This window comes from Mesoplodon bidens, assembly GCF_964165515.1.
Source record: "Mesoplodon bidens genome assembly, chromosome: 12".
Classification (NCBI taxonomy): Eukaryota; Metazoa; Chordata; class Mammalia; order Artiodactyla; family Ziphiidae; genus Mesoplodon; species Mesoplodon bidens.
Window position 1 is genome coordinate 3,841,074 of NC_138168.1, and position 16,938 is coordinate 3,858,011.

The 16,938-nt window shown below is 37.3% G+C and overlaps 1 protein-coding gene across 4 annotated transcripts in view; it reads right to left on the reverse strand.

Annotated features, from left to right (window-relative positions):
• DOP1A (DOP1 leucine zipper like protein A) overlaps nucleotides 1–16,938 on the reverse strand; it is a 110,661-nt gene that overhangs the window by 10,351 nt on the left and 83,372 nt on the right. For all 4 annotated transcript variants that reach the window (XM_081251436.1, XM_081251437.1, XM_081251435.1 and 1 more), the window contains 10 exons: nucleotides 16,042–16,167; nucleotides 11,349–11,483; nucleotides 8,524–8,579; nucleotides 7,240–7,344; nucleotides 2,934–3,000; nucleotides 2,636–2,780; nucleotides 2,383–2,462; nucleotides 1,426–1,535; nucleotides 1,019–1,168; nucleotides 810–871 (listed from right to left, as the gene is read on the reverse strand). In XM_081251436.1, coding sequence (XP_081107562.1) covers nucleotides 810–871; nucleotides 1,019–1,168; nucleotides 1,426–1,535; nucleotides 2,383–2,462; nucleotides 2,636–2,780; nucleotides 2,934–3,000; nucleotides 7,240–7,344; nucleotides 8,524–8,579; nucleotides 11,349–11,483; nucleotides 16,042–16,167 — 1,036 coding nt within the window. The remainder of the gene's footprint in view (nucleotides 1–809; nucleotides 872–1,018; nucleotides 1,169–1,425; nucleotides 1,536–2,382; nucleotides 2,463–2,635; nucleotides 2,781–2,933; nucleotides 3,001–7,239; nucleotides 7,345–8,523; nucleotides 8,580–11,348; nucleotides 11,484–16,041; nucleotides 16,168–16,938) is intronic.

Sequence of the window (16,938 nt, forward strand, 5' to 3'; positions counted from 1 at the left end):
TCTTTTAATAAATAACTGTTAAATAGATGAATCTGAACCTTAAAACAAACCTGTGAAGATTAGAGAGAATACGCTGTCCCTTTTCCAGAGGGGGAAACTGCAGCTTGGGTTAAGAACTGACAAGAAATTCTACAGATTCATCCAACTTCACTGCTATTAGTTTAAAAACTTTCAAACTTTTAGAAAACCAAGAAAACCTTTTTTTTTCCAGATTAGATACTAATGAGGAAGCCTAATATATAAGCCAGTAAGATAGAGAAGAAATGGGGTGAGGAGCGATTCTGGCCTTCCTGGCCCCTCTCTTTCTTCCTTCCGAGAAGATAAACACAGCCCCAGGACTCTTTTTTGGCCAAGCCATGCAGCGTGTGGGATCTTGGTTCCCCGACCGGGGATTGAAACCGTGCTCCCTGCAGCGGAAGCTCGGAATCTTAACCACGGGACCGCCAGGGAAGTCCCCAGAGCCCCAGGATTCAGAGGGAGCTGTTTGCTAGGTTTGCTCCTATTGCCTGCCTTTCTCGGCCTCCCTACCTGTCAGCCTTTCATTCGTTCAGTGATTACTTACTGAGTGCCATGTTCTATGTTATGTGCTGAGGAAACAGTTTGGAGACAAATTTGACATGGCCAAATAGTTTTACTTATTATTTATCAACTATGTTGTCCTTTTTAAGTTTTAACATTATGTTCCTATCGGGTACTAAATATAACTTGACAAAGAGCTAATTCAACAGTTTCTAGAAAAGAGCAAAGTAAATACGAATGGATCCTGTATAGGAAAGACACTGCTTAGGTTGTCACCCCACAATACTCACTCATCAAATCTCTAAATGTCGTCTTATCATGTGTCATCAGATTGTCCATAATTGCTCTCCAACTGAAAGAGACAAGGATTATGATATGTAAATAAGATTTTGTTGTTGTTTATTATTATTAAAAAAGTGTTCTACTTTGCAGATGGTAGTTGATTTCAACAGACTTTGTGAGGTGCATTATCATGTTGAGTAGAAGCAAGATGACTTACTGATTAACACAAGAGGCATCCATCTGAAAGAAGCTGGGATCCATAAAGAGGTCAAAGGCTTCTTTTTTCCAAGCTCTCCGTGTGTACTGATACCCACTAAGGCTGCTAAGCAGCTGGACACAGGCTCGATAACTAGGGGCATTATGTGCGCTAGAAGGAAGGAAAACCACTGTAACCTGTATGTTATACTTTAATCACCATATTACGTTACACCTAAGTGTTCACATTTACCTAAAGCACTGATGGGAAATAGAAAGCACTATAAGAGAAATAATTTTTTTATCACTATAATTCAAGGTAAAAATAAAGTCATTTTGTGGTAATTCCAAAAATGGCAATAAAGGAACACAATTTATTTTTAACAGAGTATGAGTTAACTAACACAGCTAGTTAAATAATAATAGTACCTGTGATTTCGGAGGTAGGGCACAACATAATGCATAATATTTACAAGTAAAGGAATAACCCGTTCTTTTTCATCACTGTAGAAAACCATATCCAAAAGATGAGCCAAAACCTAAAAAAACGTTAAGAAATGAAATGGAACGTATAATCTGAGAGCTGAAACTGACAGCACTTAGAGGTGGCTTTCAGTCTGTAAGAAAATCTAGAATACCTCAAAATTAGAAAAACCTAAAATCAGATCTCCCTAAGCCATTTTTACATGAATGGTTTCTGCCACAATTTGCGGTTTTTTCCATTATAACTACAGGATATAAATATGGGCAAATTTTACTCTTTCTAACCAAGACAGGGAAGAAGAGAAAAAGAGAGGTTAAGAACCTTCCAATGTGACAGTGAGTAAACAGCAAATTTAAGACTAGAAACTCAGTACTCCCTTCCCCTGACTGGGTTACGAGGTGGCCTGGGAAAAACCCAACCACATGAATTGAGCTGCAACTCTGTCAGTTTGGTCTTAGTCACACTGTGCTCATCTCTCTCTGTAACCACATCTGTGGAGGGGAAACAAAAATGCCCGGATAACAGGGTATAAAAGAGAGCATGTCAGAGGATGTATATAAAAATGTTTGGTAAACTGTAAATGCTTTGGAGTGGCAAGCATCATTATACCACTTCCACCCTTCCCTACCACACTGTGATACAAAAGCACTTATCATTTTAAAAAAGTACACTTCTAAAAAACAGTGCATGGTGGGGAGCAATATCTAAAGTTGTTATCACTAATATTTAACAAACTACTAACCTGAATACAACGTCAAAACTTTATTTTATATAGTGATTTCTTAAAGTACAAAACAGTTTTTCAAATTAAAATCTTCTCTGTAAGAATTACTTGCTAATATTTAATTGTGAAACTGTTTACTTGAAAGTTCATGTGAAAAAACCCGATACTGTTCATTTACCTCAGAGAGTAATGTCAATGCATGGACACTATATACAGAAGGTGTTATGTTTGAGGTTTCCATTGTAGGTGATAACATATCTAAGTAAGAGAAAAGACAGGTAAAGATATGGTTAGGTTTTTTTCCCACTGAAAAAAGCTACCTGCTAAACACAAGAAAAGAGATGATTTTACTGTACTTACAGTGCTGACTGCAATAAATTCTTAGCGAATAGATGCCTACAAATATAAACTTAAATGTCTGAGATCAATACCTTCAACATCAGATTCCAAATTGGTTCCATCTACCATTATTTTGGGAGAAGGTTTAACTTCAAGATTTCGCCGCAGCCATGTTGTCTGTTCCAAAGAAGAACCAGCGATTGCACCGATCGCATCCACTATTTTATGAGTCACATCCTGAAGAAACAAGGATAACCCATTATATCTAAGTATGTCCACAGGCGCACACACAAAACTTCACAGGTGAGCTTATCTGACTTCCCCATTTTAGACTTGAGGTACTGAGAAACACAGAGTTTGGGCAACAGCTCTCAATTCAGAATGACTTACCTGGAGGTCTCTTTGGTCTTTTTTATTTTCCAAACTAGGGTTTTTCATAATAAACTCATTCAAAACCCTAAAAGGACCAAAGAAAAAAACAAACAGGAAATATTAGTGTAAAGAAAATGATGCAATCTAATTTTTCACCGTGAGCGAGTGGTTTTGTGGCCTGAATTTCTATTTTAAATGTTTAATGAATGTATGTATATATGGATATCCTATGACTCAGGTGAAACGCATAAACATATGCATGAAAGACCTGTACAAGGATGTCTATAACAGCATTATTTGTAAAATCCAAAACGGGAAAGAACCCAAATGTCCAGCAACAGAAGAGATAAATTGTGGCATATTCATACAATGAAACACCAAACAGCAATGAAAAGGAATAAATTATAGCTACATGAAATTACGTGGATAAATTTTATAAACATATGTTGTATGAATGAAGTAGACACAAAAGAAAATATTTATATATAATTATTATTCAAAACAAGACAAAATTTATCTGTGTTGTTAGAAGTCAGAACAGCGGTTTATCTTGGGGTGAAGGGAAAGGACAGTAATTGGGAGGGGACCTGAGGGGACATGTGATGTCTTATTTCTTAATTTAGGTTTGTGGTTGAACAGTTGGTATGTTCACTTCATAATAACTTGTGGAGTTGTATGCTTATAATTTGTATGTTTTCTGTATGTGTTTTATACATCAACAAAAAATTTTAAAAATACCCCAAATCCCACCAATCTTAAATTGTAATATAAAAATGGTTTCTTGTGTGTGTGTATGTGTGTGTACAGATAGACAGGTATAAAAGATTAAAAATACTTCATGAATGGAAAAAAATCCATTTCCAATGTTTGCTAAAATTCCATTCAATATTTACCTTGACTTGCTTTTATTAAGATAAATTATATGTATAATTATTTCCAAACTAATATGAAAAGTGATATTGAAGAGCAATCATATCAATTTCTATTTTATAATTAGGAATTTTTAAAGGATCAGTGGAATGGTTGGGGGAAAAAATAAGCCATCAGAAATTTAAAAAGGGAATTTTCTAGTATAACTGAAAATGACCAACTTTTAATTTAAACACTCAGAAGATAACACACATTGAGAAGGAGGTAGGATCCTTCATTACCTGACAAACAAGAAAGAAAGAAAAAAACAGGTGAGGAAACAGTAAATCTTGTGGAGGAGAAGCTACAAGTCATAATAGATGGCCTTAATTTTTAATGAAATCAGCCAGCAGGATATTTGGTGATGATTCAAAGAACTGTCCATATATTCCCTCTTTGAGCCTTAGAACATTTCATTGGTAGGTAAGGCAGGTACTGTTACTCCTGACAGGCGGGAAAATAGTGTTGGAGAAGTTTACTGATGTACCCAGGGTGCCAGAGATGAGGGTTAGAACTAGAGATCAGAAGATAAGAACCAGAAATCTTCACGAGAACGTTGAGTTCCAGTGTTTACCGTTATCTGTCATCACTAAAAATTATCATACCCACTAGTTATCTTAATATTTGATCCAGGAATTGCAGACATTGAGTCCACTGCTCTTTTCATTACACCTTCAATGTCTAAAACTCCTTCAGCTTTTTGGTTTAGAAGATAGACAGCACGAGGGTCTAGGGGTCATGGTGACCCCCGATGTTCTTGACAGGATCGCTAGCTCACTGTGGCCGGGCTGGGCTCCCGGTGTTACTCTGCTTCTGCAGGCTGATCTACTCTCCTCCAGCTCTCACCACTGTCTCTCCACCCCTTCTCTGCTTCCTGGTGGAAGACTACACTCCTACATTTACCAGGACACTTGAGGCCATTTTACTAAAGAGCCCTCACGTTCCCTCCCCTCCACTTCAAAATTTTCTAGACCACTGCTTGCCAAACCAGAATCACCGGTTTTCTCAAGGACAACAGAGAAGCTAAGTCTGTGTATATAGATCCTGACAACTACCCATTTAAAATCACCATCAGAGGGCTTCCCTAGTGGTGCAGTGGTTAAGAATCCACCTGCCAATGCAGGGGACACGGGTTCGAGCCCTGGTCCGGGAAGATCCCACATGCCATGGAGCAACTAAGCCCATGAGCCACAGCTACTGAGCCTGCGCTCTAGAGCCCATGCTCCACAACAAGAGAAGCCACTGCAATGAGAAGCCCACGCACCGCGAAAAAGAGTAGCCCCCGCTCGCCTCAACTAGAGAAAGCCCGCGCAGCAACAAAGACCCAACGCAGCCAAAAATAAAATTACCATCAGAGCTACAGGGGTTGAACAGAAGGTCAAAGTTCTTTGCACTTGGTTGAATTTACATCCATCCAGCGTGATAACATGTGGACTGTGTGAGGTAATGTAACCCAGGTTGGGGAAAGGTGTATTCCCTTTCCTTCCCCTCTTCTGTCTTAAGCAGTCCTTTTCAAACTTTAGGGTGTACTCAAATCACTTGAGACTTGTTAAAATGCAGATTCTGATTCGGTGGTCTGGGGCGGAGACTGAGACTCTACATTTCTAACAAGCTCCCAGGTGACTCCAGTGCTGCTGGTTGAAGGATCAACCTTTGAGTAGCAAAGTCTTAGAGAAAATGCAGCAGGACTTCCCTGGTGGTGCAGTGGTTAAGACTCCGTGCTCCCAACGCAGGGGGCCCAGGTTTGATCCCTGGTCAGGGAACTAGATCCCACGTGCATGCTGCAACTAAGGAGCCCGCCTGCCGCTACTAAGACCTGGCACAACCAAATAAATAAATTCATTCATTTAAAAAATGCAGCCTTCTTTCTCACTCTTACACCTGCCATTCCCTGGTCTCCATCCCCTCCCAGCTGCCTCTGGAATCTGGTGCTATCAAGGAGCCCCCCTCTCTACAATCTCCTGTCTAGCACTCTCCTCTTACATAACACTAATCATCGGCCAGGCACTATTCTAGGAATTTAACAAATATTAATTCATTTAATCCTAGTAACAACTTTATGAGGGCGGCACTATTATCGTGTTCGTTTTACGGATGGAGAGGTTAGTAACCTGCCCAAGGCCATACAGCAAAGAAGTAAAGGAGCTGGGATTTGAATCCAGGAAGAGTCTTTGCTGTTCACTACTCAACATCCTCAGGTCATCCTTACCATCAATGATGACTTTCGAATCACATTCCCTCCTGCCGCCTTGTCAGTTCTCTTCCTTCTCATGATCACACATTCGAAGAACGATCCACACTTACTTCCTCACTCTACCCTTGCTGCGCTGTCGTCTCACCAAACTCCTCTCTCCAAATCATCAGTAAACACAGCCTCTTATTATATATATCATCTTCCTTAATCTTTCTGGAGGGGTTAGCCATGCCCCCTTAAATTCTCTGCTTCTAGAACATTGAATATGCCTGTTTTCTTCTAACTTTCTGAGGTTTCAATGTTTGCTTTTCTATCTCCTTTGTTGGCCCCCTTTCCTTCTTTTTTTGTCCTGTTATTTCAATCCCACCGTCCACAGCCCACAAACTTGCTACCTCCCACGAGAAACCATTCCTAGTCCATCTTCTTTTCCCTCTGGTCCGTTCTACTCTTAATTTGCCAGTCACGACCCTCCTCAAGACCTGCCACCACTCCCACCCGCCCCTGCCCAAGACCAAACTTCTTAATGAAAATGCAAAATCCTTCCCCCTTCTAGCTCCCATCTCCCTTTTCATCCACCCACCATTCCACTGCTGTGCCCTACTTCATAGCCAAACGAGACAAGGTACCTTGCCCAGCGTACCCCTCCCCTTCCTGTTCCACAAAGGCTTTCTGCTCCTACCACCTCCATTCACTGAGCAAATGCTTCTTAGGGACATATTATGAACCAAGAATAATGGAGAGCCAAAGACAGACACTTGCCTAGGACATCATGGTGCATGCAGTTAAGGGTGACTGGAATTTATCAAATAATCACACACATTATTAACATAGATCAGGAAACAACATGACAGAGAGAAAATGACTCTTCCAAGTCTTTTTATGTTTAGGGCCCTGAACTCAAATGACCCTCCTCTAGGAAGTTCCCCTTCAGCCATCTTACTCGCCCTTTTACCCCACACTTTCTCCTAAGTGACTACGGTTGCAACAGCTTTATGTTAGCACATTTACATTTTCCACGTGTATAAACACCCAATGTTCCCTCTGAATCCTCTCCCACCCCCTTTTTTTTTACTGGCCTCATATTATACATCTAGTTCTGTACCTTTGAGAATCCTATGAGAAGGTAGACGTCACACAGTCACCCAAAACATGTTATTCAGCAACCACACAATGAACATTATTCTTTTATTTGAAATCATATTTTTAAATGAAATTGCTTACCCAAGTATAAGAAACTGCCCTGGGGCTGGAAGGCTCAATTGTATGGAGTCTTTCAGAAGTATCAACAATGATGCCCAGCTATCCACTAAATTGGGCACTGGAATTCTGCAAGATAAACATAACTTCTATATATAGAGAAAGCCAACATCAACTTGAATTTTCCCTATATTTCCCCAGTCTTTACCATATTTTCCTACTACTTTCTCTGAAACATTTCCTGAATTTTTATAGACTGTGATAGAACATTTCTAAAAGCTTTATATTTTCTACTAATATTATATATAAAAAGAAGACCAAGCACACTGAAAATATCCAGTGTAAATTATTAGTCTAGAAATTCTGCTGTATAGAAATACCAATTTTTAATCACATGGACTCTCAAAAGTAAAATACAACTGCAATAAATCTCAGTTTAATTACTGCCATCATAGTTACCTACTCAATCCTATTCTCTCCACATCTCTCTTATATTGGCTCTTTTTCCTTCACCTATGAGTCTCTATCTCATCTAAGGGAGAGCCGTCAATCTATCCTGAATATCAATCACCTCTAGAGAAATTAAGATTATTACCTCTGTTTCCGGCTGACCTTAACCCTCTGTTTCCGGCTGACCTTAACTGTAACTCCTCTCTATGTATCTAAATTCAGCTTTTAGGCAGTCCTTGCTCTAAATCACAACCAGTTTAACCTAACTTTATAAATGTTAATCATAGATCACAAACTGTTGCCAAGCTTGATGATTAAAATGGAAACTACCCTACAAGGGATGATTAAGATTCAGGTTCTTAAGTAAGAAGTTTATCAAAACTCAAATCAACTAACTTCTGTTCAGTTGTCAGTTAAATGCAAAACTGGAATACCACAAAAAGAAGATATTTTCATATCATCATTCCTAACATTAAAAACAGATTAGATTACCATGTGTTCGCCTATATCAAAATAATGGATTTAGTGGCAGTAGGCATGGTTTCAAGAGTAGGATGTAGCTTTTCATTCATATTTAAATGATTTTCTTACAATTCACTGTTTTAATGTCCAGTGTATCTTTAATACACTTAGGTGTTTATGTTCGTAGGATTTGCACGACTGGGTCATTAAGAGACCAATGACCTTTATTAGTATATCTGTAAACAATGTTTTTCTGTTTCTACTATTAGTTCTTCTGGTGTTAGAAGGAAAAAAATAAGCAACTTCTTGAAAGAATTCAGGTGCTTTTCTCCTATATTTCCTAACTTTTATACATTGCTAAATGAAATGAGGAGAGATCCACATCAGTTATCTTACCTTTGAATATAAGCATAGAAAAACTGAAGCATGCAGACTTCCAGAGAAAGATGTTTCTATAAACAAAAGAAATCAGTTTTATAGTGAAGAAAAATGCTGCCTTTCCTTTTCATAGTTGCAACTACTCTGTATTTTACTGCCAATTTTAAATTAAAAAATGAAAAGCAAACAAAATCAAACACTAGGTTGTCATAAAAACCACGCAGCTCTCTTCCATGTAGTAGGGAAAACACAAAACAAAAGCTATTTTAAAAGTTGAAAATGGACAGAAGAAATCAAACTACTCTCAGTCCCCCGTCCCGACCCCATATCCGAAGTTGATACCCCAGTCATTACTTTTAATGATCCATTCACTCTGTAAGCATCAACACTATTTTTATTTTAATCAGCCTATGCTTGGCTGGGGCTATCAGAATTAGGTTGAAATTTTTTATGAAATGGGAATTTAAATCTATTTTACCACACGTTTCTGTTAAATTAGTGTAGTTGTCCCAAATTTGAACTAACTCCTAACAGCCTAAAATGTAATCTTTAACTAAAGGTAGTGCTGAGTGTAACATATAATAAAAAGAACACAACTGTCCTTAAAAATCAGTAACTGGCAAGAAAATAATACTGATGTCCACTGAAATTTACCAATTCATTACTTTTTAGTATGAACTATTCCCTTGAAAACTTCCCCTTTTACCATATAAAGAAAAATTCAGAATTTAGTATATTGAGAGCAGGGGGCGCAGCAGTTGAGAGGTGTAGAATTTGCTCTTATTTGTTTTTATGTCCTTCACACTTAGCCCAATATCTCGGGCACAAGTAGATGCTCAAAATATTATGCTGAATTGAGCTTTCACATGCAAATTTAAAATTCTGTCACAAATGCCCCAGAGGTGATTTCAGAAGAGTAAGGAGATTGTTAAAAAGTTAATAAGAGGATTAATCTCCAAAACATACAAGCAACTCATGCAGCTCAGTATCAAAAAAACAAACAACCCAATCCAAAAATGGGCAGAAGACCTAAAGAGACATTTCTCCAAAGAAGATATACAGATTGCCAACAAACACATGAAAGAATGCTCAACATCATTAATCATTAGAGAAATGCAAATCAAAACTACAATGAGATATCATCTCATACCGGTCAGAATGGCCATCATCAAAAAATCTACAAACAATAAATGCTGGAGAGGGTGTGGAGAAAAGGGAACCTTCTTGCACTGTTGGTGGGAATGTAAATGGATACAGCCACTATGGAGAACAGTATGGAGGTTCCTTAAAAAACTACAAATAGAACTACCATACGACCCAGCAATCCCACTACTGGACATATACCCTGAGAAAACCATAATTCAAAAAGAGTCATGTACCAAAATGTTCATTGCAGCTCTATTTACAACAGCCAGGACATGGAAGCAACCTAAGTGTCCATCAACAGATGAATGGATATAGAAGATGTGGCACATATATACAATGGAATATTACTCAGCCATAAAAAGGAACGAAACAGAGTTATTTGTAGTGAGGTGGATGGACCTAGAGACTGTCATACAGAGTGAACTAAGTCAGAAAGAGAAAAACAAATACCATATGCTAACACATATATATGGAATCTAAAAAAAAAGAAAGAAAAAAGAAAAAAAAATGATCAGAAGAACCTAGGGGCAAGACGGGAATAAAGATGCAGACCTACTAGAAAATGGACTTGAGGATATGGTGGGGGGGAAGGGTAAGCTAAGACAAAGTGAGAGTGGCATGGACATATATACACTACCAAATGTAAAATAGATAGCTAGTGGGAAGCAGCCGCATAGCACAGGGAGATCAGCTCGGTGTTTTGTGACCACCTAGAGGGGTGGGATAGGGAGGGTGGGAGGGAGGGAGATGCAAGAGGGAAGAGATATGGGGACATATGTATATGTATAACTGATTCACTTTGTTGTAAAGCAGAAATTAACACACCACTGTAAAGCAATTATACTCCAATAAAGATGTTAAAAATAAATAAAATAAAATAAAATAAAAATAACCTCGCAGTAGGAAAAAAAAAGTTAATAAGGACACTGGCTATTCACACACGCAAGTAGTACACTCTTCAGGCAATAGAAAAAATAATTTAATATTTTCAGATATGTGTAATAATTCTTTTAAGGAAGTGATTAGGTCTATTTTGCCTTGGCTTAAAATCTCATGTTTTCAGTTGGTAAATATTTTTTAAGAAAATAGGACCTCTTAGTGTTGCTGGAACAAAGAGCAAAAAAAGTAGAGAAGTCCATAACTTTATTAATTTGTAGACTTTTATGTCTGCCTAACTAGAGACAATGCATTGTGAATGGAGAGACTCCGTCATTCATTTTTTGGAAGCCCTTGCAAAGCACAGTTTGTACAGGGTCAAGAAATGACACTGACTTGAACTAAGGTTATGGCAAAATGTGGGGAGTTTACAGACTTGAGACATTCATTCTGAAGAGGATGCAGTAAGAAGCTGTGAAAAAGGCAACAACTGAGGTAAACAGACCTTGGGCTCTGGCTTCTGTGCTCTTCCTTTACACGACCAGAAAAATGTCACCTAAGAGTTTGGTCACACAGCCCCTAACTGCCTTAGATGTACACATGGAGAGCTACAAGCAGTGACCTGCCCTTCACTGGCCACAGGGATGGTCACAAGAGCAAGTCACTGCAGATACTGAGAATTGTTTATCAGGGCGATTCGAGGAACACATGCAGTCAGTTCTGCAATCCTTTTAAATAAGAGGATGTATTGTACAAAAAATATCTTGCCTACCAGGGTCATTTCTGAAATACAACTGTAAACAAATCAAAGTTCTTCTTACCTTGTCCTTGGCTATGGCTGGGGGCTGCTTTAAAACTTCTTTTACAGTCTGTATGACAGTTTCTGCTCTCATGACACTGATTGAACGAACCAGTTCTACTAGTAAAAGCTGTTCTTCACTGGCTGCAGGAATAACCTGGAGGACACATCATTGTATTCACTTATGTACGTGTATATTTAAGTCTTTTAAGACAAATCACAGAATCAAGAGAATATTTTATGGCCTCTTCTTTAGGTAAAATTTCTTTTTTTAATCAATATAATACCTGTACATCATTTCAAAAAATCAAATAGGACAAGAAGCCTTTTAAGACAAAATAGCAGTGCGCTCGCACTTCTCATGCCCCAAAGCAACAATGCTCAACTCTTAGCTCTTTTCTATCATTTCTGAGTAATATACACTGTTATTACTTTTCCTACTTCATAATATTTTCTTTAATTTTACACATCATCTACTGACTTCCTGCTTTAGAAGACAAAGGTTTAGCTCTCTCACACTTTTCTCCCTATGCTCCCAACATAGTTACGTCATAACTTCATTTAAATCAACATCTAGGGTTCACATGACTACTTAGGGTTATGCTGTGTATTATCACTGCCTGTCTTTTCTTGTACGACGTTTTGTTTTCCCTAGAGTTAAACTGTTTTCTTTTGCCGATCTTTAAAACAGTTTTCATTATTCATTCCAATGATAAGGTTCAACGAGTCTAGATTAATAAAATAATTTGCCTCAAAGAAATATAATTGTTTTTAATTTAATTTAGTTTTTTTAAGGACTTCCACAAAGAAACACTGGATATGATGAACTATGTATGCGCTTTCATTCATTTCAGAGTTGTTTATGATATGAAGAATTATTTATGTATATTTTGTATATAAATTTCCTCTTTTCACTAAAATCATGATGAAAAAAATAAAAGATGTATGAATAATTGTATATCAACCAGCAGATGGATGAAATAAATGAATATACATCCATGGAAGGGAATACAATGCCCGTATTCATAATATTTTATATGTAAATGTGTTTAAAAATCTGATAGTAATATACAAGAAAACATGGTTATCATTAAGCAGTATGACTTCAGTTGGATTTGTCTACCTTTATAAAAAAAAACTTCCTTAATTGTCACAATGTGTTTAATAGAAGTGTGTGTGCACATACACGTGCATTTGTGTCTTTGCACTATTTTTGTTTGCTTGGTTTTCTCTATCACATGTTCATCCACAAACATGCCAAAGACGGTAAATGTCCTGTAATTGTGTATTCAAAAACATCAGATAATTAATCTCTCTACCTTCTACTTGGGTTGGTACTCTCTAGGCTTGCTATACAGTATCATCTTGATATCTCTCCTGTGACCACTGGTCTTAAAGATTCCCTTTCCTTTTCTTCTGTGTCGGAACTCCTATTTCTTGGATCCCACGTTGCCTTCTTTCTTGTTTTTTTCCTCCTCTGGTGGAGATACATCTTACAATAGCTGAGAAAGAGTGAATTGATCAAATTTTTTTTGTTTTTTTGAGACATTTCATGGTCAAAACTCACTTGAGTGACAGTTTGGCTCAGTTAGAATTATAGATTGAAACTAATTTTCCCATCATAATTTCTAGTGCTGCTGTTGACAAGTCTTTATCATTATCCCATTGAATGTGACCAGTATTTTCTCTTTAGAAGACTGTCAGATCTCCTTTTTATCTTCAGTGTTTTGAAATTACTTGCTGATCTTTGTGTAGACATATCTCTTTTTACAGTGCCTGCAGAAACTCATTTCCTTCATTTCTGCGGAATTTCCTTGTACCATTTCTTAGATACTTTTCTTCCCTCATTTTTTCTATTCCTTCTTTCTTCAAAAAGATATTGAGCCTCCGGTATCATTTCCCTAATTTTTAAATCTCCTTTCATCTATTTTCCATATCTCTAAATTTACATTCTATATTTGGTATTTATCTACTTTCACTTTCCAACCCTTATAAGTGATTTTGTTTTGCTTCTGCTATAAAAATTTTTAACATTCAAGATAATTTTAAAATCTTGCAATAGACTTTCTTATAATCTCTTCTTATTTCATGGATGCAATATGGTTTTTACCTCTTGAAGGACATTACTATTATTTACATTTTCTTCTGTTACCTGCATTGTTTCTTTTGACTTTCTCTATTTAGTTGTTTTGGTCTTTGTCTAATTTTTTGAGACTTTCTTCATATGACTTGGCTCTCTATCAATTTTAAATGTGAGTAATAATAATATAACTATATATATATATATATTTACAGAGTGCTTATTAAGTGCTGTGCATTAGTAAGTGCCATATATATATTTTTCCTTCTTCCCTTCCTCCCTCTCTCTCACTTTCTGATTCTCACAACCCCATGAAGTAGTATTGCTACCCTGAAGAAGTCATATAGTTAGTGAGTGGAGAAGTCAATATTTGAACCCCAGAGATCTGGTTTCAAAGTCTGCATTCTTAACAACTATGCTACTATTGCCTTTCAAAAAGAAAGTAAAACATGATGGGAACTCAAGCATTTGTGTGCAGGACTACTGGATAGGTGGGCCTTCCTGTGTGGTGATAGTAGCCTAGTTTGTTTTTGCTAGGAGACTCAAAAACTTCAGTAGCTATAGATCTTTTTTCTCGGTCAGGTCATTTTCCTAGAGAGGAATCCTCCAGACTCCTACCTGAGGGACATAATAGCTTCCTGCCATCTCACTGGGGTGAGGGTGATTCCCATTTTTCAAAATGTAGACTTTTGAATGCTGGTTTCAGCATGAAGTCTAATTTCTACTTGTGTCAACCTTATGCCCTTGGGTCAAGAGCCCCTCTTTTTTAAAAATAATTAATTAATTAATTTTTGGTTGTGTTGGGTCTTTGTTGCTACGATCAGGCTTTCTCTAGTTGTGGTGAGCGGGGGCTTCTCTTTGTTGTGGTGCATGGGCTTCTTATTGCAGTGACTTCTCTTGTTGTGGAGCACGGGCTCTAGGCGTGTGGGCATCAGCAGTTGTGGTGCGTGGGCTCAGTAGTTGTGGCTTGAGGGCTCTAGAGTACAGGCTCAGTAGTTGTAGCACATGGGTTTAATTGCTCTGCAGCATGTGGGATCTTTCTGGACCAGGGCTTGAACCCATGTCCCCTGCATTGGCAGGTGGATTCTTAACCACTGAACCACCGGGTAAGCCCAAGAGCCTCTCCTGATAAACTCTTCACAAAGTAAACTTGACTCCAGTCTCCTGATGGGACAGGGTAAGAGAAGTGGGTGGTTGGTTGCTTGGGTTGGGAAAAAGGGATCTATAAACTCTCAATCAGTCTTCCAGATTTCAGCCCCATCCTAACTCTCTGCCTTTAAGAAGTACCTGATACTTCTGCTTCCAGAAACTGTCTATAGTTTTACAGTGGGAATTGATCCCCTTCTTGCAGCAACTTAGTAGAGCAGAGAAGCTGATACTGATATCCAAGTCAATTACAACTCAGACATGTGTTTTTCATCTCGCAAAATTTTGTTGACTCTTATTTTTTTGTGGTGACCTCTCCCAATTTTTTTGTCATTGTGGGTTTTGCCATTAAAAATTTTTTTACTCTCATTTTTGGGAAGAAAACAGAGAAAAATGCATGTGTTCAATATGCCATATTAAACCACGTGTCCTTGACTGATTTTAAATAGTCTAGGATCTCAGTTCTGTCCAATGTAATAACTACTACTGAATCCTCACATGCAAAATGTCATATAAGTGGGAATGTTAATTTCTACTACTTTAGATATGTCAGCCTATATGTAATGTGAAATCAGCACAAAAATAACAGATTAGAAACCTTTAGCTGGACAAATCATATATCTTATGGGAACATAAATTATTTAATAGCCTTAGTATTCTAATGAGTTAGTATTTATATCCAATATAGAACACTTTTTTGAGCTTTTTTTCTTTTCAGATTAAAAAAAAATTTATCTATTAATTTCATTTATTTTTGGCTGCATCAGGTCTTAGTGGCGGCACGTGGGATCTTGTTGTTGCAGCACGCAGGCTTCTCTCTAGTTGTGGCGTGTGGGTTTCTCTCTAGTCGTGGCGCGTGGGTTTCTCTCTAGTCGTGGTGCATGGGCTCCAGAGCATGTGGACTGTGTAGTTGCGGCATATGGGCTCTCTGGTTGTGGTGTGTGGGCTTAGTTGCCCCGTGGCATGTGGGATCTTAGTTCCCCAACCAGGGATCGAACCCGCATCCCGTGCATTGGAATGTGGATTCTTAAGCACTGGACCATCAGTGAAGTCCAAGAACACTCTTTTGAGCTTTCAAACCCACAAAGCAACAAAATTTTCACATACATAATCCAAAGACAACATATGAATTACATTTAGAAATGATTTAAGTGGTCACATTGTAATGAAAAACTAGTCAAGATGAAAATTTCTCTCCATATTCTTGCTCTGTACCTTGAATGACTATCATTTAAAAAACACATTGTATTACATTACAATTTCTATGTAAAATACAGCTACAGTTTTAATATCACATTAATTACGTGTCTTCACATAAAATATCTTTTATATTTATTTAAGAAATTTAAGCAATATATTATCTAAACCTGTACCCAAACTTGTTGCCTTTCCACCACCCACCCTATCCCAGCCCCACTGCAACTAATGGAGAATTGAAAATCAGCATGTGCTCACCATATGCTTACCAAATGAAAAGACAAATACATACCTTGGTCCTAGTGGTGGTTTTGCTCTGTCTTCTTTCATTCCATACAAAGGCGATGGCAGCCATAAAGTGAACACCATGATTCATTGAAATGGGCCCCAATAATTCTAGGATCTGCTGTCTCAAGTTCTAAAAAAATTTAAGCAAAAGACAGTGAATTAAAAATTATGAAGCATTAATAACTGGATTGCACTTTTAGTTTTTCTTCAAATAATATACAGAACTTGTATGTTTTACTACCTAAATAATGGTAGAGGAAACTTTAATAGTGTTAAGAGATGCAACCATGGTCATTTTAATTCAAAAGGAAAAAAAAAACCCTATAATAGTTTAATCCAAACATCAGGACTTAAATAAAATTTTCTAATGATTTCCACCCTTCCCCCACAGTGCCCAGTGTGCTCCCATGACTCCCAGATCTAGGAAGTCAGGTCTAGGAGCAAGATTAGGTAATTGAGGGATATCCATTTGACAACCTGCCATAGCATAACATGCTTTTAAACATTCACATAATTTCTCTCTAAATATAAAGTAGAAAATTTGGAAAATACCTAAGAGTATAAGAAGAAAAACACTTTTTTAAAATCAACCATTAACCTCATCATATTAAGATAATCACTATTAACACGTGAATTTTCATTATTCCTTTTTCTGCAGATAAATTTTTTTTACATAATTAGAAATACAATATTTGTTTAATTATGTAACATCCCTGTTTCACTAAACTTTTAAGCACTTTCCATCCACTAAGAATTCTTCAAAACCATGACATTAGTGGCTACATAATGTAACACTGAACAGATAATTTATTTAATCATTCCCTTATTGTTTAGGATCTCTCTTTTTTCTGCCATTAAATAAGGCTATAATAAATATTTTATGTATGTATTTACATAATTT